This window comes from Pelophylax lessonae (assembly GCF_965119305.1).
Source record: "Pelophylax lessonae genome assembly, chromosome: 8".
Lineage (NCBI taxonomy): Eukaryota > Metazoa > Chordata > Amphibia > Anura > Ranidae > Pelophylax > Pelophylax lessonae.
In genome coordinates, this window is record NC_138775.1 from 160,912,308 (window position 1) to 160,934,230 (window position 21,923).

Genomic DNA, 21,923 nt, shown 5'->3' on the forward strand with positions numbered 1-21,923 from the left:
AAGGATGACATTGTCAGCAGGAGCAACCTCTCCCCAACCACATAAAACTCCTGGGGTTTCTGGGGAATGCAAACCATCCCCTGAAGACTGCTGTATCCTATCCTCTTCCTCTACATGCATGCTGCCGAAATCCTCATCGTCCTCCTCTTCCTCCTGTGTGTTTTGTGCCCCTGCAGGAATGATATCTGCATAAAGGGGGCCTTGTGAGGAAAGAAAGTCGTCCTTTTCCTACCGCTGTTCTGCCTCAAGTGCCCTGTCCATCATTCCATGCAGTGTGTGCTCCAGCAGGTAGACTAGCAGGATAGTGTCACTGATGCATGCATCGTCCCGGCTCACCATCCGAGTGGCCTCCTCAAATGGTGACAGGACGATGCATGCATCCTTAATCAAAAGCCACTGGCGTGGCGAAAAAAAGCCAAGCTCCCCTGACCCTGCCCTTGCTCCATACTCACACAGGTACTCATTGATGGCCCTTTGCTGTGTGTGCAGCCGCTGCAGTATTGCCAACGTTGAGTTCCACCTGGTGGGCATGTCACAAATGTGGCGGTTGGTGGGCAGGTTCAATTCCCGTTATATGTCAGATAAGTGAGCACTGGCATTGAACGAATGGCAGAAATGGCCACAGACTTTCCTGGCCTGCCTCAGGAGATCTGGGAAGCCCGGGTATCTGCTCAAGAAACGCTGCACCACAAGATTCAGAACATGTGCCAAGCATGGAACATGTGTCAAGTGTCCCTGTCGGAGGGTGGAGAGAAGGTTGGTGCGATTATTGCATACAACCATTCCTGGCTCAAGCTGTCGTGGTGTCAACCATCTCTAAGCCTGCCCTTGCAGAGCTGACAGAATCTCTGCACCGGGGTGACTCCTATCCCCTTGACAGACCAACTGAAGGACAGCATGGCATCTTTTAGCCTGACTGCTTGCGTAGCCCCTTGAACGCTTAGGGAGCACTGCTGCTGCAGAGGAGAATTGCGCACAAGCGGACATGGAGGAAGAGAAAGAGAAGGATGTGGAGTAGCCAGATATGGCAGAACCAGCACCAGCTTTTTGGAGGTGTGGTGGCAAAACAAGCTGAAAGACCGAACCCTGTCCTGCATCCTTCCCAGCTGCCAGCAGAGTTACCCAGTGCTCCGTGAAAGAAATGTAACGTCCCTGTCCATGCCTGCTGGACCAAGAGTCAGCAGTAGTTGTGCACCTTCCTGCTGACCGCTTTGTCCAACAAGGCCAAAACACTACCTTCCACATGATGGTAGAGAGCCGGCATGGCCTTACCCGAAAAGTAATGACTTTTTGGGACCTGCCACTGTGGTGCAGCACATCATCGCAGCTCCAACCAATCACATAGCTGGAACACGTTAACCCAGGAGAATAACCGTGGGAACATGTCAGCATGTCAGCCCTCTCAGCAGTGACAGTATAGCGCTGGAGGGCTTCATTCCAAGGTGAGTATTTCATAAAATACTAGTATGTGACGCATACTAGCACATTATGCAATTGCCTTACGGGTGTTTTTTTTTTTAAAACATCCAGGGTTTACAACTGCTTTAGAGTACATAAACCATAGACATCGGGTTCACATTAGTTTGTCTTTTAAAGGCTTATCTTCTTTCAGGTGTCAGTTTGTAGAAAATGTTGATGAACCCTATGTACGTGTAATGTACAGTGGTGATTATCTTCTCCATCTAGCATCTGACATGAACACTTTTTAGTTCAAAGTTATCCTACTCGAGAGACCTCCAGAAACCTGCAAGGGGGGGCCACAAGGTTTTGTTTGCCTAGGGGCCTCCACTGAGTTTAATCTGGCACTGGGAGCAGACAAAGAAATACACAAAACACAGAATCAAATCCAGAAAGATCTTTAATATTATACTATATGTATCTTAAATACATCGAAGCGGAATAAGCTTGCTGTATATAACCATACATTTTATGCCAATATTTTATTTTGATAACAGAAAGACGGTGCGGTAACCCTGGGGACATTGATTTTGGGACATTTGAGCTGACAAATGAAGACGACTTTGTATTTGGAGCTATAGTTGAGTACTCCTGTGACCCAGGGTAAGTACATGCAGATATATCTATAAAATGGTTACTGTGAACATAAAGTATAGAATTGGAGTGAAGTTTGATAGTTACTGTATGTAGCTTTACCCCTCAAGGAGATGCTAGATAACCCCATAGTCCAGGATAGTACCCATCACCCTGTGGTTCTCATTTTACAACCAGTAGAATGAGAATTGACTAATCAGTACCTGACTACGCACATATTCATACACATGTGTAACATGACAACATACAGTATATAAACATGTGATCTGGACACTCCCTTTTTATTTTTACATTTTTTTATATATTTGTACATATTTAAATGTAAAGAATTTTTTAATCAAAATTTATGCAGATTATTCATGCTACGGTATATTGTAGTTGTACGGTGGCAGGTCGGCTCTGTTACGAGACATAACGTAACTGTATGTCGCTTCGTGTAGTTGTCCGCTGGGCACCCGCGATTGCTCCCCATGGAGACAGAAGGAGCGGTCTGCTGAAGTAAACACGGCACACCGCTGTTTTGTCAGTGATGAACACAGGGATCCTGTGTTCCTCCTATTTAGAAACAAAGGTCTCTATATTCATCCAGTAAGTACAACCCCCACACAGTTAGAAAGTATCCCCTAGGCACACAGTTAACCCTTTGATTGCCCCTGGTGTTAACCCCTTCCTTGCCAGTGTCATTAGTACAGTAACAGTGCATATTTTTAGCACTGATTACTGTAATAATGTCACCGATCCCCTCAAAAGTGTCAAAAGTGTCAGTTAGGTGTCTGACCTTTCCACCGCAATGTCGCAGTCCCGCTAAAAATTGCTGATCGCCGCCATTACTAGTCAAATAAATAAAAATCACATAAATCTTACCCCTAGTTGGTAGATGCGATAACTTTTGTGCAAAACAATCAATATACACTTATTGGGATTTTTTTTTTTTACCATATAGCAGAATACATATTGGCCTACATTGATTAAAACATTTGTTTTTTTATTTTTTTTTTATTGAGAATGTTTTATAGCAGAAAGTAAAAAAAAAAAAAAAATCTTTTTCTTTCAGAATTGTTGCTCTTTTTTTGTTTATAGCGCAAAAAATAAAAACCACAGAGGTGATCAAATACCACCAAAAAAAGCACTATTTGTGGGGGAAAACGGACATCAATTTCATTTGGGTACAGTGTCACACGAATGCGCAATTGTCAGTTAAATTAACACAGTGCTATATCACAAAAAATGGCCTGGTCATTAAGGGGGTAAAACCTTCCTGTCCTTGAGTGGGTAATGATCCCTTTGGTTGTACATATTCCATATCTTACAATCTTACCAGCAAATCAAAAGCTGTTTCTATTATCTATACCTTTCTAAAAATAACTGTCTGTTCGATACGGATTGTATTGTATATTAACTGTATTTTACACTCCTACTTGAAATATATTTTATATTCCCTAAAATTTTTGTACAGGCTGAAGGTTCTTTACCTTCATGCATTGTGCAGCTCCCTTCTGAGCATCCCCTAATACTTACCCGAGCCCGATCCGGATCCAGCGATGTGCATGAGACTCGAGGCTCTCCATGGTCTCTCCCTCCTGATCAACTGAGATGCAGGCCATTGACTCCCACTGCTGTCAATCACACAAATGAGTCTTATGGACACAGAGAGCTGACTCGGGAGCGAGCACACACGAGTGCCTCCATAGCAAGCGGCTTGCTATTTGGGCAGTCATCAAAGGGGAGGGGCTCAGAGCGCTTACAGGGGACCCGAGAAGAGGAGGTTTGGGGCTGCTCTGTGCAAAACCACTGCAAAGTACAGGTAAGTATAATACATCTTTTTATTTTTTTAATAAATTCCATTGCAATCACTTTAATTGAGCAGCCTCTTGACTGCAAACCACATACTGTATTACACCACACCAAACCACCATAAGGTTCAGCATTCCACAAAAAGACATCACCATTGGAGAAAAAAAATGTATTTGGGATGCACATCAAGCAGAGTAAAGTCTTAATAATTGTAAACAATACCAAATGCAGTTGCAATAATAAGAATTCAGAAAAAAGATATTATCAAGCATAATTTCATATGAAAACCAAAAGTTGACCTTGACCTCTGGAATTTTGTCTCTGCACATGCCAGACCCGCCAGCCAGGGCCATAGATAATTTTTTGTCCTGGGGGGGGGGGTTCAGCATCAGGTACCAAGTGGTGAAAGGGGGTGGGTGGGTGGGGGGTAGCCGGTGTATGGATAAAGCCTTCCTTTTAGTTACACAAAGCCACAGGTTTTCACTGTGCAACCTTACAACCTTCTAGCTGCCGGCATTCTAACGACCAATGGCATCATCAGTTGATAAGGAGGATGTCAGTTGCCTGCAAAGCATCCTTGTTTTGCCCTCCCCTGCCCCTCTCCATCAGCATTGGGGTCACATTAGCTGAGTGATGGTGAAAAACTGAGGGAGAAGAGAAACACTGGAATACTAGTCAGTACCAATTTGCAAAAGTGTATTTGCTTTGGAAGAATAAAATACCTCTAATGTTAGGTGTCCTACGTGTGGATGTTGCTGCATTATGTAAAACAATTAGAGTAGTTTTTACATTTTAGAATGGGGTGCCTCAAGACTGTCCATAATTTTTAAAGGGTGCCTTGACTGAAAAAAGGTTGAAAAACACAAAAAAGTTTGAAAAACACTGATTTAGTGCCAGACATACTACAGGAGATGGTCAAAGACTGCAGACATACTACATTAGATGGTCAGAGACTGCAGACATACTACAGGAGATGGTCAGAGAATGAAGACATACTACAGGAGATAATTTGAGAATGAAGACATACTACAGTCGATGGTCAGAGACTGCAGATATACTACAGGAGATGGTCAGAGACTACAGACATACTACAGGAGATGGTCAGAGAATGAAGACATACTACAGGAGATAGTGAGATAATGCAGACATACTACAGGAGATGATCAGAGACTGCAGACATAGTACAGGAGCTGGTCAGAGACTGCAGACATAGTACAGGAGCTGGTCAGAGACTGCAGACATAGTACAGGAGATGGTCAGAGACTGCAGACATACTACAGGAGATGGTCAGAAACTGCAGACATACTACAGGAGATGGTCAGAGACTGCAGACATACTACAGGAGATGGTCAGAGACTACAGACATACTACAGGAGATGGTCAGAAACTGAAGATATAGTACAGGAGATGGTCAGAGACTGCAGGCATACTATAAGAGATGGACAAAGACTGCAGACACACTACAGGAGATGGTCAGAGACTGCAGATGTACTACATGAGATGGTCAGAGACTGCAGACGTACTACAACAGGAGATGGTCAGAGACTGCAGGCGTACTAGAGGAGACTGTCAGAGACTGCAGACATACTGGAAGAGAGGGTCAGAGACTGCAGACGTAATGCAGGAGATGGGCAGAGACTGCAGATGTACTGCAGAAGATAGTCAGAGACTGCAGACATACTACAGGAGATGGTCAGAGACTGCAGACATAGAACAGGAGATGGTCAGAGACTGCAGACATAGTACAGGAGATGGTCAGAGACTGCAGATGTACTACAGGAGATGGTCAGAGACTACAGATGTACTACAGGAGATGGTCAGAGACTGCTTATGTACTACAGGAGATGGTCAGAGACTACAGACGTACTACAGGAGATGGTTAGAGACTGCAGACCTACTACAGGAGATGGTCAGAGACTGAAAAAAGCTGAAGGAAGGTTCCCGTATTGGCCCTACCTGGTAAACAAAGAATGTAGAAAATGGTATATAGGTTCTGAAATCTAGTTAGGTGACCGTTGATCAAAAATAATTATGCAAAAAAGGGGGGGTTAGGTGAAAGGCAAAGAGTCTTGCACCTAGAAAGTAATCAACTAAGGCCACCAGTAAAGTGATAGCACCGTAATAGATGCAAATAAATTTTATTAGGCACTTGTGCCTTTAAAGAACAAAAAATGTGCAAGTGACAGGATGTGGCACATACATATAATAAAATCAATTAAAAACAACAACAACAAGCACACATGCTGGATCGTCATGGACAGGGATAACCAATGAAGGCTGGAATATATGATGCAGGCAGATCGCAAACTACTGCGCTAACTGACACACCTGGATAATCACTGTCCAGAAATGGCACAACAATGAGCTGTGTAAAAAATAAATTAATTTCTGGAGGGTGATGGGGTTGTATGTCCAGAGATGTCCGAAAGTCTTGCTAAGAAAAGGACCAATATGTGGTCACTGATAGAAATAACAGTGGTTAGAGTGCATGAATATCCTGAATGTTGGGTATGGTGTGGCTGGAAAAAACAGACAACAGGTGTAGAGTAATTCTCGAATTGGACAAGGCACTGTAATTATGGAAACTAAGTTCCGTATCCACTGAAGATGCAAGTGGGTAATCTCAGTTGAAAGTCAGTAAGTGACCGCAGACATTAGTGCGGGAATACTTCACCATCGGCTCCGTATGTATGACCGGTTAGCCATGTAGACGATTATGAATATCCACAGTTAATGGACTAGTGATCTTCCACAGTGTGATGTAGGTATCATACCTTTATTTCGCAGCCAAAATCCGTGAATGTCCAAGCTGCCGTATACACATCCGAGGGATCTGCCGGCAATCGCGTTCCTCATCCGGCATTCTTACCCTGCACTCACTCAGTCGACTTCCTGGTTCCTACGTGCAAGTCCATAGGTGATGGTCTGACGTCATGTCCGGTATGAGGAGTATGGAGGCGGGGGAACAGCCAGGGAACCGCCGAGTGTCAGACCCGATGTGGCGGAAAAGGCAGATCCAGTGTCAGTGGGCTGGAGACGCCAACGCTGACGCGTTTCACTGACCACACGTCAGTTTCATCAGAGCAGCTCTTTTTCTCCTCCTTTTTCTCCTCTCAGCATCACTGTTCCCCCTCTGGGACTTGTAGTCGCACACAGTCTCATCCTGGACAGGGCTGCCATCATGGGATTACCTTTCCCATTAGTCTTCCCTTGCTCCAGCTATCAATAGGTCACTTCTTCCTACCATGGATGCAGATACAGCCAATTTCTGTCCTGTGATGTCCCAAATTTACTAGAGACACAGAGCACAGCGAGAGTTTTACTACTAGAATTAGGATGAGCCAGACATAAAATTGACCAGTAGCAGGACCCTTTTAATAGGGTTGGGTATTATAGGCTTAACCAGTGTATGGATAACTCTCTTTACTGTGGAGATATTTTGGATGGGTGAATGTGAGTGATGGTTAAGGTGCATACATTACAGTGGTGTACTTTCAAAAAGGCAGCTCTAAAAAGAAGTGGTCAGTAACAAGTGAATGCTACTATTTAATCACCCCAAACTATTGTAACCCTCTTTTGGGGAAGGGAGGAGTTGTTCGAAATAGACTTTTCAGGTGTCACAATACTTCAGGAAAGTTGTTTATTTTCTTAAAGTAAAGCAAAACATACGAAACAGAATAAAACAAAAATGGACAGAAGGAGAGAGAGATGTTATGTGTCTTTAGAGTGTAAGATGTTATTTTCTCCTCTCTGCTTAATCTGTAGATACAATTGTTTTTTATACTGTATGTAAAGAAGATGTCAGCAAAAAGCGTGTCCCAAGAAGGTAGTAATTCTAAATATAACTTATAACACCCACTTTTGCATATATGGTTTGCGTCTATAGTAAGACACAACTCCACCTAACATACTAACATAGGAACTCAGAATAGAAATACATATATATAGCAAAATGGCTTATCTGTCTTTCACAAAGACAAAATGAAGTAACCTTCAAAAACTAACATATTACATTATAACATTCATATGTACAGTGGGTACGGAAAGTATTCAGACCCCCTTAAATTTTTCACTCTTTGTTATATTGCAGCCATTTGCTAAAATCATTTAGGTTCATTCTTCTTCCTCATGAATGTACACATAGCACCCCATACTGACAGAAAAACACAGAATGGTTGACATTGTTGCAGATTTATTAAAAAAGAAAAACTGAAATATCACATGGTCCTAAGTATTCAGACCCTTTGCTCAGTATTTAGTAGAAGCCCCCTTTTGATCTAATACAGCCAGGAGTCTTTTTGGGAAAGATGCAACAAGTCTTTCACACCTGGATTTGGGGATCCTCTGCCATTCCTCCTTGCAGATCCTCTCCAGTTCTGTCAGGTTGGATGGTAAACGTTGGTGGACAGCCATTTTTAGGTCTCTCCAGAGATGCTCAATTGGGTTTAAGTCAGGGCTCTGGCTGGGCCATTCCAGAACAGTCACGGAGTTGTTGTGAAGCCACTCCTTCGTTATTTTAGCTGTGTGCTTAGGGTCATTGTCTTGTTGGAAGGTAAACCTTCACCCCAGTCTGAGGTCCAGAGCACTCTGGGGAAGGTTTTTGTCCAGGATATCCCTGTACTTGGCCGCATTCATCTTTCCCTCGATTGCAACCAGTCGTCCTGTCCCTGCAGCTGAAAAACACCCCACAGCATGATGCTGCCACCACCATGCTTCACTGTTGGGACTGTATTGGACAGGTGATGAGCAGTGCCTGGTTTTCTCCACACATACCGCTTAGAATTAAGGCCAAAAAGTTCTATTCTGGTCTCATCAGACCAGAGAATCTTATTTCTCACCATCTTGGAGTCCTTCAGGTGTTTTTTAGCAAACTCCATGCGGGCTTTCATGTGTCTTACACTGAGGAAAGGCTTCCGTTGGGCCACTCTGCCATAAAGCCCCGACTGGTGGAGGGCTGCAGTGATGGTTGACTTTCTACAACTTTCTCCCATCTCCTGACTGCATCTCTGGAGCTCAGCCACAGTGATCTTTGGGTTCTTCTTTACCTCTCTCACCAAGGCTCTTCTCCCCCGATAGCTCAGTTTGGCCGGACGGCCAGCTCTAGGAAGGGTTCTGGTCATCCCAAACGTCTTCCATTTGAGGATTATGGAGGCCACTGTGCTCTTAGGAACCTTAAGTGCAGCAGAAATCTTTTTGTAACCTTGGCCAGATCTGTGCCTTGCCACAATTCTGTCTCTGAGCTCTTCAGGCAGTTTCTTTGACCTCATGATTCTCATTTGCTCTGACATGCATTGTGATCTGGAAGGTCTTATATAGACAGGTGTGTGGCTTTCCTAATCAAGTCCAATCAGTATAATCAAACACAGCTGGACTCAAATGAAGGTGTAGAACCATCTCAAGGATGATCAGAAGAAATGGAAAGCACCTGAGTTAAATATATGAGTGTCACAGCAAAGGGTGTGAATACTTAGGACCATGTGATATTTCAGTTTTTCTTTTTTAATAAATCTGCAACAATGTCAACAATTCTGTGTTTTTCTGTCAGTATGGGGTGCTATGTGTACATTCATGAGGAAGAAGAATGAACTTAAATGATTTTAGCAAATGGCTGCAATATAACAAAGAGTGAAAAATTTAAGTGGGTCTGAATACTTTCCGTACCCACTGTATTTCAGAGACTATTATCATTTTAAAACAATATTAAACTCTAAATCTCTAACAATTCCCCCTCAATAATAAAAGTGCATTCATCTTAAATAAAAAGTTTCTGATCATCTTTTTTCACAATACAAACAAATTATTACAAACAATACAATAAACAATAATAAAATTGGATATGTCAGATAATGGACATAAGCACTTCTCCAAAACCCAGAGATTTTTTTGTGAAAAATGTAACTATTTCATTCCATTAAGAGACTATAAATCATTATATTATTTATTCATTTAATTTGTTTTCCATCCAAATGATGTAATATCATCAAATATTTTCTTCCTTCAATTTCATAAATGTATTTAACTTTTTGTAAAACTCTTATATCTTTGACCATATCATATAACTATTTTCCTATTTCAATGTAAGGAAGAAGTAAATAATATCTTTGCTATGTAAAATTATATTACCGTGTAATATAAATTATTAATTAATAAATAAAATCTCTTCTATCCCAGGAAATTTCTATAACTAAATGATTCGTACAATATACCGTAAGCCTTTATACATTATCTTTCACACCAAACAATTATAAGTATGATAAGTAATCTTAACTCTCCATTATCCAATTGTCATATTAATTTTTATATTATCTATCTATCTATCTATCTATCTATCTATCTATCTATCTATCTATCTATCTATCTATCTATCTATCTATCTATCTATCTATCTATCTATCTATCTATCTATCTATCTATCTATCTATCTATCTATCTATCTATCTATCTATCTATCTATCTATCTATCCTCTTTTTTCAACATTCTGTATTATTTAGTTCAACAGTAACCCTGTTTGAACACATTAAATTAGATCCTTCTCTTCCACACAAGCCTGTATGTACTTTAACTATATCTTTTTTCATCTGGATGTAATTAGCATCTTCTTCAATAGAAGTATATATCCATAAGTCATGTAAACTTCCTAAATCTATGCTTTTTTAAAATAAGATAAATCGGTCCTCTAATTGGTAATAATGCTTCAAATGTACAATTTTTGTACATCCTTGTTATAATAACCCAACTATCTAACTTTCCCAAGTTGTGTAAAATTAGTAAAATAAAATAAATTCTATGTTTACAAGTTTATCATAATATGTGTTTCTGTAAAATAACTAAGAAACCTAGATGTAACAACTATAATGTAAACTAAACTATATCATTAATATTAGCTGTGGCTGTGATAGCAGTCTTCCAAGGATCAACTAAACTAACAAAGGTTGTGTAGGAGAAAGTATCAAATTTCAATGTCAACACGGAGTCACTTATGTTTCCTTCTATCATGTCACTACCATCAAGACTAATACAGCAGGTTTTACACATAATATTCCCATAACTGTATAATCCATTCTATTTGAATAAGCAACACATTTTGTAAAATAGTTTCAAGCTCTAAACACTCATATTCTCCTATATCAGACAATTCATAAAAAATTTAATGTATGATAATAACTTCCCAACTCCCACTCTCATAATGATCGAACGTTCAGAATGTCTCTTATGAAACAAGGAAAACCTTGAAGTCCATACCAAAAAATTACAGTTCTTAATAACACAATTAGAAAGGATGAAATAATGAAAGCAAAAACAAACAAAAATAGTGACAAATAGAAGTTTAGTTGTGCTTGTCTCATGGTGATAGTAGAATTCATAAATCCAGATAAAAATAAAATAATTTTCTTTAAACTTAGAAACAAAAGACATATCTAGGAGAGAAAATGAAAACAAGTATCAAATTCTTCAATCAATCTAGGCTCATAGTCCTTTCTACGTTGTTTACCCATTCATTGAACAAAAATGAACTATAGTCCCACTTAACTTAAGAATAGAGTTGAGCGGACACCTGGATGTCCGTGTTCGGCGGGTTTGGGCGAACTTGAAAAAAAAGTCTGGGTCCGTGTCCCGGACATTTTCCGAACTTTACCCGGACACCGAACCCCATTGAAGTCAATGGGGACCCGAACTTTCAGGCACTAAAATGGCTCTAAAACACCAATGGAAAGGGCTAGAGTGCTGCAAATGGCAGCAAAACGTAGTTAAGAGCATGGCAAGTGCTCTGCAAACAAATGTGGATAGGGAAATAACTTAAAACAACAAAAAAAACCTGAGAAATAAAACAATGTTCTTCATCTGTGAAGGACGAGGCCCATATGGAGTAGGAGGGAGGTTGAGGTGGTGGTGGATGTGGCGGTGACAGGTGGAAGCGGCGGTGGAGGAGGACGAGGTAGCCAACACTGCTTTTTTTCAGTCATTTTAAATGAGGGTACACCCCAAAAGAGTGAGAAGGAGCAAAAATAGAACAATGGCTGGGTAAGGTCGGTATCCATCTCTATTCTGCACAAGGTATGGAAAAGTCCTGTGGGATCCATGCCTGGTTCATTTTAATGAACGTGAGCTTGTCCACATTGTCTCTGGACAGGCGGCTGCGCTTGTCTGTGATAACGCCCCCAGCCGTGGTAAATACACGCTCAGATAATACACTGGCTGCAGGGCAAGCCAGCACCTCCAAGGCGTAAAGGGCAAGCTCAGGCCATGTGCCCAATTTGGAGACCCAGAAGTTGAAGGGGGCAGACCCGTCATTCACTACATGTAGGCGTGTGCACACATACTGCTCCACCATGTTGGTGAAATGCTGCCTCCTGCTAAGACGTTCCATATGAGCTTCTGGTGCTGCTGTTTGTTGTGGCGTGCTGACAAAGCTTTTCCACATTTCGGCCATGCTAACCCTGCCTTCTGAGGTGCTGGCGGTGCCCTGGTTGCATTGGCGACCTCTTCCTCCTCCTCCTCCTCTGCCTTGGCCTTGTGCTTCCACTGTGGCCCCGCTGTCAGGTGGGAATGCCAGCAGCATCGCGTCTACCAGCGTGCGCTTGTACTCGCGCATCTTGCGATCGCGCTCCAGTGAGTGAATTAAGGATGGTACGTTGTCCTTGTAACGGGGATCCAGCAGCGTGGCCATCCAGTAATCAGCACAAGTTAGAATGTGGGCAACTCGGCGGTCGTTGTGGAGACACTGTAGCATGTAATCGCTCATGTGTGCCAGGCTGCCCAGAGGCAACGAAAGGCTGTCCTCTGTGGGAGGTGTATGGGAGGTGTATCGTCTGTGTCCTCTGTATCCCCCCAGCCAAGCACCAGTGATGACCATGAGCTGGCCTGGGTGCCACCCTGCTGTGAACATAGTTCCATCTCCTCCTCCATCTCCTCCTCCTCATCCTCCAGAACTGTGCCCCTGCTGGACAATTGTGTCCCTGGCGTTTGTGGGTGCAGGAACCCACCCTAGGAGCCACTTGCGAATGACTGCCCTGAAAGCCTTGGAAATGTTACCTCTTCATCCTCCTCCTCCTCCTCCTCATCCTGTGCCACATCCTCTTCCATCATTGCCCAAATCGTTTTTTGAAGGAGGCATAGAAGTGGGATAGTTAAGCTGACAACGTCATCGGCACTGGCCATGTTGGTGGAGTTCTCAAAACAGCGCAACAAGGCACACAGGTCTCAAATGGAGGCCCAGTTATTGGTGGTGAAGTGGTGCTGTTCCGCAGAGCGACTCACACGTGCGTGCTGCAGCTGAAACTCCACTATGGCCTGCTGCTGCTCGCACAGTCTAACCAGCATGTGCAAGGTGGAGTGTGGGCACGTCACATATGAGGCGGTGAGCGGGAAGGCCGAAGTTACGCTGTGTGGTTTGTCCCCCAAACAGGCAAGTTGTAAAACTGCCTGCTGTCGTTTACCCCTGGCTGTGCTGAAGTTGGTGGTGAAGGTGTTACGCTGACCGGATGAGGAGGCGGTAGAGGATGAGGAAGCGGAGTAGGAGGAGTTAGGAACAGGAGGCAAACTGAAGCTCCCTGCAATCCTCGTGGTGGAAGGACATGCGCCAAATTGCTATCTGCCTCAGGCCCATCCGCCACTGCATTTACCCAGTGTGCCATTAGGGAGATATAACGCCCCTGACCGTGCTTACTGGTCCACGTATCGGTAGTTAGGTGGACCTTGGCACAGATGGCGTCTCCACCAGACGGAATGACAGCATTTCAAAGGCCAAGAATTTTGAAATGCTGACATTCAGGGCCAGGGATCGCGGGTGGGTAGGGGGGTACTTCCTCTTCCTCTGAAGTGTTTGGGAGATGGAAAGCTGAACGCTTCCACGGGACATTGTGGAGATGGTTGGTGACCCAGGTGGTGGTGTTGCTGACAGATCATCTGTTTGCGGGGTGGCAGGTGCCGGTATCACTACAGAGGTGGATGGAGAGGCCGAGACTGCAGCAGAAGAGGAAGCAGGAGGAGCCAGAGACCTTTCTTGGTTTTGAAGATGTCTACACTGCAGCTCGTGCTTTGCACTTAGATGCCTGATCATGCAGGTTGTGCTCAGGTTGAGGTTTATGCCTCACTTCAGGCTCTGATTGCACAGGGTGCAAACCACTCATGTCCTGTCATCAGCACATTTTCTGAAGAACTTCCACGCTAGAGAACTCCTTTGAGCTGGCTTTGGTGCGCTCGTTCCCTTGCTGCGTTGGGCAGTAGCAGGCGTAGTGTCTAGGGCACGGCCGCTCTGCTTCTGCACCCTGCTCCCTCTTCTGCTGTGCTGGTGGCTCTGTGCGACCACCACCTCTTCCTCCAAACTACTCAGGTCACCTGCATGACCTTCATTCCATGTGGGGTCGAGGACCTCATCGTCCTCCACATCATCTTCCACCCAGTCTTCACCCCTGCCCTCCTTGTCGGTCTCCACAATTCTGAGTGCCGCAGCAGTTGGCACCTGCATTTCGTCATCATCGGAGACGTGCTGCAATGGTCCTTCCATGTACTCATCTTGAGAAATAAGTGGTTGGGCATCGCTGCACTCAATCTCTTCCACTTCTGGGGCAGGGATAGGTGGATGGCCCTGGGAAACCCTGCTGACAGAGTCATCAAAAAGAAGAAGAGACTGCTGCATGACTTGGGGCTCAGACTGCTTGCCTGATTTGCAAGGGGGTGAGGTGAAAGACGGTTGGACATTGGCTGCAGGTGCCAACTCTGACCTTTCTGCAGTAGACTGGGTGGGAGACAATGTGAAGGAACTGGAGGCACTGTCAGCAGCAAACCAATCTACTATCGCCTCTACTTGTTCTGGCCTCATCACTTCTAGAGTCGCATGATGCCCTACCAAATACTGCTGCAGGTTCTGTCGCCTACTCACACTTGAGGAAGGTGTTTCACTTGTGTGTGTAGCTGGCACAGATCGACCACGTCCTCTCCTTGCAACAGGAGCTCTACCAGCAGCACCACGACCCAGGCCATGGCCCCTATTTGACGGTCTCCTCATATTTCTGTAATTTATGATCTTGCCCTAGAAAGGTGTTTATTGAATGGCGGAACAAAACAACAACAGTATCGCAGGGGTGTATCTCACAGTCAAATATGGAAACTGTGCCGCAATTTAATTTTTTTACCCCCAAAAGGGTGTATATTGAATAGCGGAATAGAAAAAAGGATAAAAAACAGTGTATCTCACACGTACAAACACAGACTAGGCCCCGATTACAATTTTTTGTACCCTAAAGGGAGGATGAGGAAGAGGAGTAGAAGAAGTTCAGAACAGGAGGCAAACTGAAGCGCCCTGCAATCCTTGGCAGTGGAAGGAGATGCGCCAAACAAATTTAAAAGGTGTATCTCACACGTACCGATACAGACTATGCCGTAATGTAATTTTTTACACTCCAAAAGGGTGTATATTGAATAGCGGAATAGGAAAAATTTTATAAAACGGTGTATCTCACACGTACAAACACAGACTAGGCCCCGATTACAATTTTTTGTACCCTAAAGGCAGGATGAGGAAGAGGAGTAGGAGGAGTTCGGAACAGGAGGCAAACTGAAGCACCCTGCAATCCTCGGCGATGGAAGGAGATGCGCCAAACAAATTTAAAAAGGTGTATCTCACAGGTACCGATACAGACTAGGCCCCGATTACAATTTTTTGTACCCTAAAGGCAAGATGAGGATGAGGAGTAGGAGGAGGTCCGAACAGGAGGCAAACTGAAGCACCCTGCAATCCTCAGCGGTGGAAGATGCGCCCCCAAAATTTGGAAGGTTTATCTCACACGTACCGATACAGACTATCCCACAATTTAATTGTTTTTACCCCAAAGGGTGTAGATTGAATAGCGGAATAGAAAATATGATATCAAAAGGTGTATGTATCTCACACGTACAGACCCAGACTAGGCCCCGATTACTATTTTTTGTACCCCCAAAGGCAGGATGAGGAGTAGGAGGAGTTCGGAACAGGCAGGAGGCACAATGAAGCACCCTGCAATCCTCGGCGGTATGAGATGCGCCCCAAAAATTGGAAAGGTGTATCTCACACGTACCGATACAGACTATCTCGCAATTTAATTGTTTTTACCCCAAGGGTGTAGATTGAATAGCGGAAAAGAAAATATGATATCAAAAGGTGTATGTATCTCACACGTACAGACCCAGACTAGGCACCGATTACTATTTTTTGGACCCCCAAAGGCAGGATGAGGAATAGGAGGAGTTCGGAACAGGCAGGAGGCACACTGAAGCACCCTGCAATCCTCGGCGGTATGAGATGCGCCCCAAAAATTGGAAAGGTGTATCTCACACGTACCAATACAGACTATCCCGCAATTTAATTATTTTTAGCCCAAGGGTGTAGATTGAATAGAGGAATAGAAAATATGATATCAAAGGTGTATGTATCTCACTCGTACAGACCCAGACAAGGCCCCGATTACTATTTTTTGTACCCCCAAAGGCAGGATGAGGAGTAGGAGGAGTTCGGAACAGGCAGGAGGCACACTGAAGCACCCTGCAATCCTCGGCAGTATGAGATGCGCCCCAAAAATTGGAAAGGTGTATCTCACACGTACAGATACAGACTATCCCGCAATTTAATTGTTTTTACCCCAAGGGTGTAGATTGATTAGCGGAATAGAAAATATGATTTAAAATTGGTGATTTTTTAATAGCACATGTGAACACAGCAGTGTCTTATATCAGTCAGCTCTGCTGCAGGCTATGAAGGGAAAAAAAAAAAAGAAAATTCCCCTTTAAGTTTGTCATTTTTAAATAGATTAGTACAGACTATGCCACAATTTAATTTTTTTAACCCAAAAGGGTGTATATATTGAATAGTGGAATAGAAAAAAGTGTATAAATTTTAAAATCACTAGCACATGTGAACACAGTAGTGTCTTATATCAGTCAGCTCTGCTGCAGGCTATGAAAGGAAAAAAAAAAGAAAATTCTCCTTTAAGTTTGTCATTTTTTAAATAGATTAGTACAGACTATGCCACAATTTAATTTTTTTAACCCAAAAGGGTGTATATTGAATAGTGGAATAGAAAAAAGTGTATAAATTTTAAAATCACTCAATAATAGCACATGTGAACACAGCAGTGTATTATCACAGTCAGCAGCACTGAAGGAAACACGCTGCACACAACTGACTGATAAAAAAGATTTTTTTCTCCCTCCTCCTCAGCGGGCAAAAAGATTGTGTTCACACCACCCCACACACAGCAAAATCGATGTAGAACACTGACCCTGCCTATTCTCCAGCCTCGCCCTAAAATGCCCTAATAACTCGCCCTGCCTGCAGCACTCCGACCTGTCCCTGAATTCTTTTCGGACACAATATAATTTTTGACTGTCTGTCCCTAATCAGCAGCCAGCACGTATGATGTGTGCTCTGTCCCTATACTACAGCAGAATGACGCAGCGGCGCTGGGTCTCGAACTTATAAAGACATGGTCACATGCTTCAGATGGCCAATCACAGCTACTAATACATTATTAGGCATGGCTGGGATGGCTTAAGGCACGCCAGTTAAACGCTTGTTGATTGGCTGTTGAAAGCCCGCCATTAAAAGCGCGCCATTACATACAAACCCGGAAATAAAATGACCGAACACGGATTTTAAACCCGAACATACAGTAAAGTTTTCGGGTCCGTGTTCGGGTAACAAAAATCCAATTATTCGGTACGAACACGAATAATACAGTCCGTGTTCGCTCAACACTACTTAAGAATAACAAAAGAACCTTCCCAGTTGGCATCCCAAGTACTTTCAGATCTGTAATTCTTAACCATAACTTGAGTTCCTGGAATACATTTCTTGACATACTAAGAAGAAGAAATCTTATTCAAAATATAATTTCTATTTAAATTTAGCAAGGGTTTAGCCATGTTTTGTGCAGCAAACTTCTGAAGTTCTTGTACCTGTTGTTGCAATGTTTGCAACCACACGTCTTTCTATACAAAAGATTGCAAATAACTAAGTATGCTAATCTCAAAAGATAGAAGAATAGATATTCTTTGTCCTGTCTTCAACTCAAAAAGTGACAAACCTATACTAGAAAATACTAAAGCTCTTAAGCTAAAAGTATAGCATGTAAATATGTCACCCAATCTTTAGTTTAGGTTTACCTTTTCCTTTTGCATTGTTCTATAAACAAATAAAACAAGACAGAAGTTTGATGACAAAGGGCTCTCAAAATAAGTATTTCAAAAATGTACTTCCATTAGCTCGTACAAAATAAAATCAGGTACTGGATGTGCAAAAAGAGAATGATTACATTTCAATAGTGTTCTAGCCATTATTGCTGAAGTATAAGTAACCAATTGAACTTCAATATTTTTACAATAAATATTATCTCCACCATCAGTCTGCACTGATTCTAACTGAGATAAAATTTCAGTTTTCCCCTCTTTATCCTGTGACCAAATTAAATCTTATAAAGAAGTAGCCTTATCAGATTATTATATTCTTTCGACTACTACACTCACAATTGCTTTCATTTTGCAAAAGGAACACTGATTTATTTTGATCTTTTCTATATGTTCTATTTCTGAAAAAAACTTAATCATGTTGAAGTGTTTTGTTTTTGAGAACCAACCATGCCTCTCGTGGACCATATAGAAAGATACAATGTTAGTGAATGAACCACATTTGCACTGTCACTCTGACTGCAAAAAAACACAAGGCAGCCTCAGGTTCAGCTCTTTGTGCAGACATATATCCAGACCAGGAAGCTTATATTGTAACAAAAGTTGCTGATCCGGAATCCAAACAGCAAATCCTATCACATACACTCCATTGTGCCAATATCTGGATCAATCTATATAGGCACAGGAAATTATTCCTGACAAACCTCCACTAAAAAGTGAAGGAGTGACTTTTTCATGCTTAATTACACAGATGTGGCTCTGTCTCTCACATTGCATCATTTGAGCCAAGAAATATTTATCTCCTCAACTGACAAGCCTTTCTTGTCAAGATCCAGTTGCCACTAGCCAAATCTTTGTGAATTAACACCTTTGTTTTTCTTTGTAGTAACACCTTTTAGTGTAACCTGAGGTGTTAGCAAAACAAGTGGCGCAAAACCCACAATGTGTCTGACTTGTAGCATTTTACAATGCACACGTAACTCATTTTTACTGATGAAATTATCTCATCATCCACATACACTTGAATGTAAAATGGAGAGATTTACATTAATCAGAAATACTGAATTTATAAGGGCTTTCATTAGATCTTAAAATGATTGTATACGGGGGGCGTGGTCTGGCTATGGAGGAGTGAGGGCGCACGGTGCTTGAGCTCCACACCCGCCGCCACTTAATCTTCAGCAACCCGGGATCCCCCGGCTCTCAGCGCTTACCCAGCGATGTCCCAGCGCCGCCGGACCGCCTTGCAACCTCCGAGACCTGATCGGTCTAAGCAGGGATGCCTTCCTGCCTTCTTCCCGGAGACCCACAGCAGGGAGGCCCGGACGTCCAAGATGGCGTCGGCCGCACCAGCCTCTCCACACCACGAGGCGAGCCCATCCTGGAGCACTGACCAAGGACTCTCCCCGCAGCGCTCAGTGAGTACTCCGATCCCCTTTACATCCCCCCCCTCCCCCCCCCCGGAGTCCTGAGGGGCGGCTCTGATGTCGCTGGCATTCTAGGAGATGGGTAGCTGAGGAAACACATTTGGGCCTTGCCCACTAAGGCTGACTTGGACAGGTTTATTACCAGGGTGGAAACTGCCTTTAAGGAGGACATTGCACAGCTCAAAGCCGATACTTCCCACCTGGGGTCCCGCTTAGAAACTGTGGAACAGAGATTAGACGAGACCCTCCCTGTTATCTCTCAGCTTCAGGCCCAGTATGTGGATCAGGATAGGAGGATTGAGGCTCTCCTGTGTCAATTTGTTGACTTTGAGAATCGCAGCAGGTGCAGTAATATCCGCATCCGTGGCTTGCCCGAGGCCACAGCGCCGCGGGACATCATTCCTACCCTGGTTGATGTCTTCCGAGCCATCCTGGAACTCCCTGCCAGGGCTCATAGGGCCTTGCGGCCTCCTTCACAAGACGTGGACAATCCCTGGGATATCATATGCAAGCTCCACAAGTTTACTCTTAAAGACAGCATCATGTGGAAAATGCGCACTAAACCCTTTTTTTAATTTGATGGGGCCCGTTTGTATTTCTATCAGGATTTATCCCGTTGCACGCTAATGCAGCGAAGGGCCCTGCGCCCCCTCCTGGAATCTCTCCATGCTGCCGACCTAACCTACCGCTGGGGTTTCCCTTTCTATCTTCAGGCCTCAAGGAACGGGGTCTCGGCTACCCTCCACACCAAGGATGATCTCCCGGAGTTCCTGTCCACCCTGAACCTGGACCCTGTGGACTTTCCCGACTGGAGAAACATCTCGGACCTCCCCGCGATGACTCTTCCCCAGCCCTGGCAGTCCGCCTCTCGCAAGCACCGCAAACAAAATCGTCCACGCTCCTCGGGTGTGCCGCCATCAACAGCCCCGGCTGAGGATCCCTGACCGGTGGACCAGATAGCCCCTTGCACCTTTACCCCTGCCCCTCTGTTATGGTTGAGGCACTGTGTTCCTGCTGGTCCTCCCCCAGACCTTCCTAGTTGAGACCCCTGTTCTTGGTGCCCTGGACTGACGCTGGGTGGGACTGGTTGGGGCTTTGGTCCGGTTGGCCTGGGCTCCCCTTTTTTTTATGGTCCCTAGTTGTGGTTGCACATGCTCGCTGTGCTGGCGGGTGCAGGGTGGGTGCCCCCCCTTGTTCCCCTCCTGTATTTTTGGGAGCCGTGCCTCCCCCCACGTCTGTGGTTGGCCCACGCTACCCCCCAGTAGGCCCTACCTTTACGGGTTCTATAGTCCCCTTTGTTGGACGATGGCTCTGGCCCGGGATGTGTCCCCCCATGGGGGCCCGCCCCTGGTCGGACCCTTAGATATGTTCTCGCCTATCGGTGAGCACTGTTTGCCACTTACTGTGGCTTTTGTATGTTTTTTGCGTTTTGCATATTTTTTACTTGTCCTAACTTTTTCTCGCTTTGCTTCTCCCCCCTTTTTCTTCTGGTTTCCTGTCGTGCCTGCTGCTCTGGATGCGCCCGCCGCCCCGCCCTCTGTGTCAAGCCTGCTGCCTCCTGCGGATCCTCCTTCCCCTCTTATCTACTGATGGCGTCGCTTAAGGTAATTTCTTACAATGTCCGTGGTCTGTGCTCTCCTCATAAGCGTAACCGCCTGTGGTGGGAGCTGAAGAGGCTCAAAGCACAGGTGGTCCTCTTACAGGGGACCCACTTTACCCCCCGATCTCTCCCAAAGCTCCCTACCCACCTATTCACTCAGTGGTTCCACAGTCCTTCCCCAATCAGTAAATCTTGGGGCGCGGCTATTGCTATTCACCGAGCGTGTCCCTTTCAGCCTATTGATCACTTGGTGGACCCCCACGGCTGCTACGTGTTCCTGAAGGGCACAATCATGGGTAAAATGTACACGTTTGCTTCTGTTTATGCCCCCAACATAGGTCAGCTTACTTTTATTGACGCAACACTTGAGCGCCTGGCTTCGTTCAGGGAAGGCTCCCTGATCATTGGCGGCGATTTCAATGTCTGCTCAGACCCCCTCCTTGACACCTCTCACGGTCGCTCATTCTCCTTCCTAAAACACTACCACAAGACTCTTCAGTCCCATCTCCTAGTGGACTCCTGGCGCGTACTGCATCCCCAGGAAAAAGACTTTAGTTATTTTTCTCCTCTACACGAGGTGTACACGAGGATCATCCTACCCTGGAGTTCCTCCTGCGGTTGTCCGTTGGTAACATCACGATTTCGGATCATGCTCCGATTGTGATGGAGCTTACCCTGCCCCCTGGCTCCTCTGGGTCTTGGACCTGGAGGCTGAACGAAAACTTGTTGGACGACTCGCCGGTGGTCTCCAGGGTCTCGGAGGTCTTGCGGTGTTACTTTGCGGAGAATGTGTCTGAGGACTTGAGTGGGGGATTGATCTGGGAAGCGCATAAAGCGGTGGTGCGGGGAGAGCTCATTTCCTTGGGAGCTAAGCTCAAAAGGGAGCGCC

At 44.5% G+C, this 21,923-nt stretch overlaps 1 protein-coding gene across 1 annotated transcript in view; it reads left to right on the forward strand.

Annotated features, from left to right (window-relative positions):
* Nucleotides 1-21,923, forward strand: part of LOC309562078 (complement factor H-like) — a 194,258-nt gene that overhangs the window by 35,391 nt on the left and 136,944 nt on the right. The window contains exon 3 of the mRNA XM_082266195.1: nt 1,956-2,061. Coding sequence (XP_082122321.1) covers nt 1,956-2,061 — 106 coding nt within the window. The remainder of the gene's footprint in view (nt 1-1,955; nt 2,062-21,923) is intronic.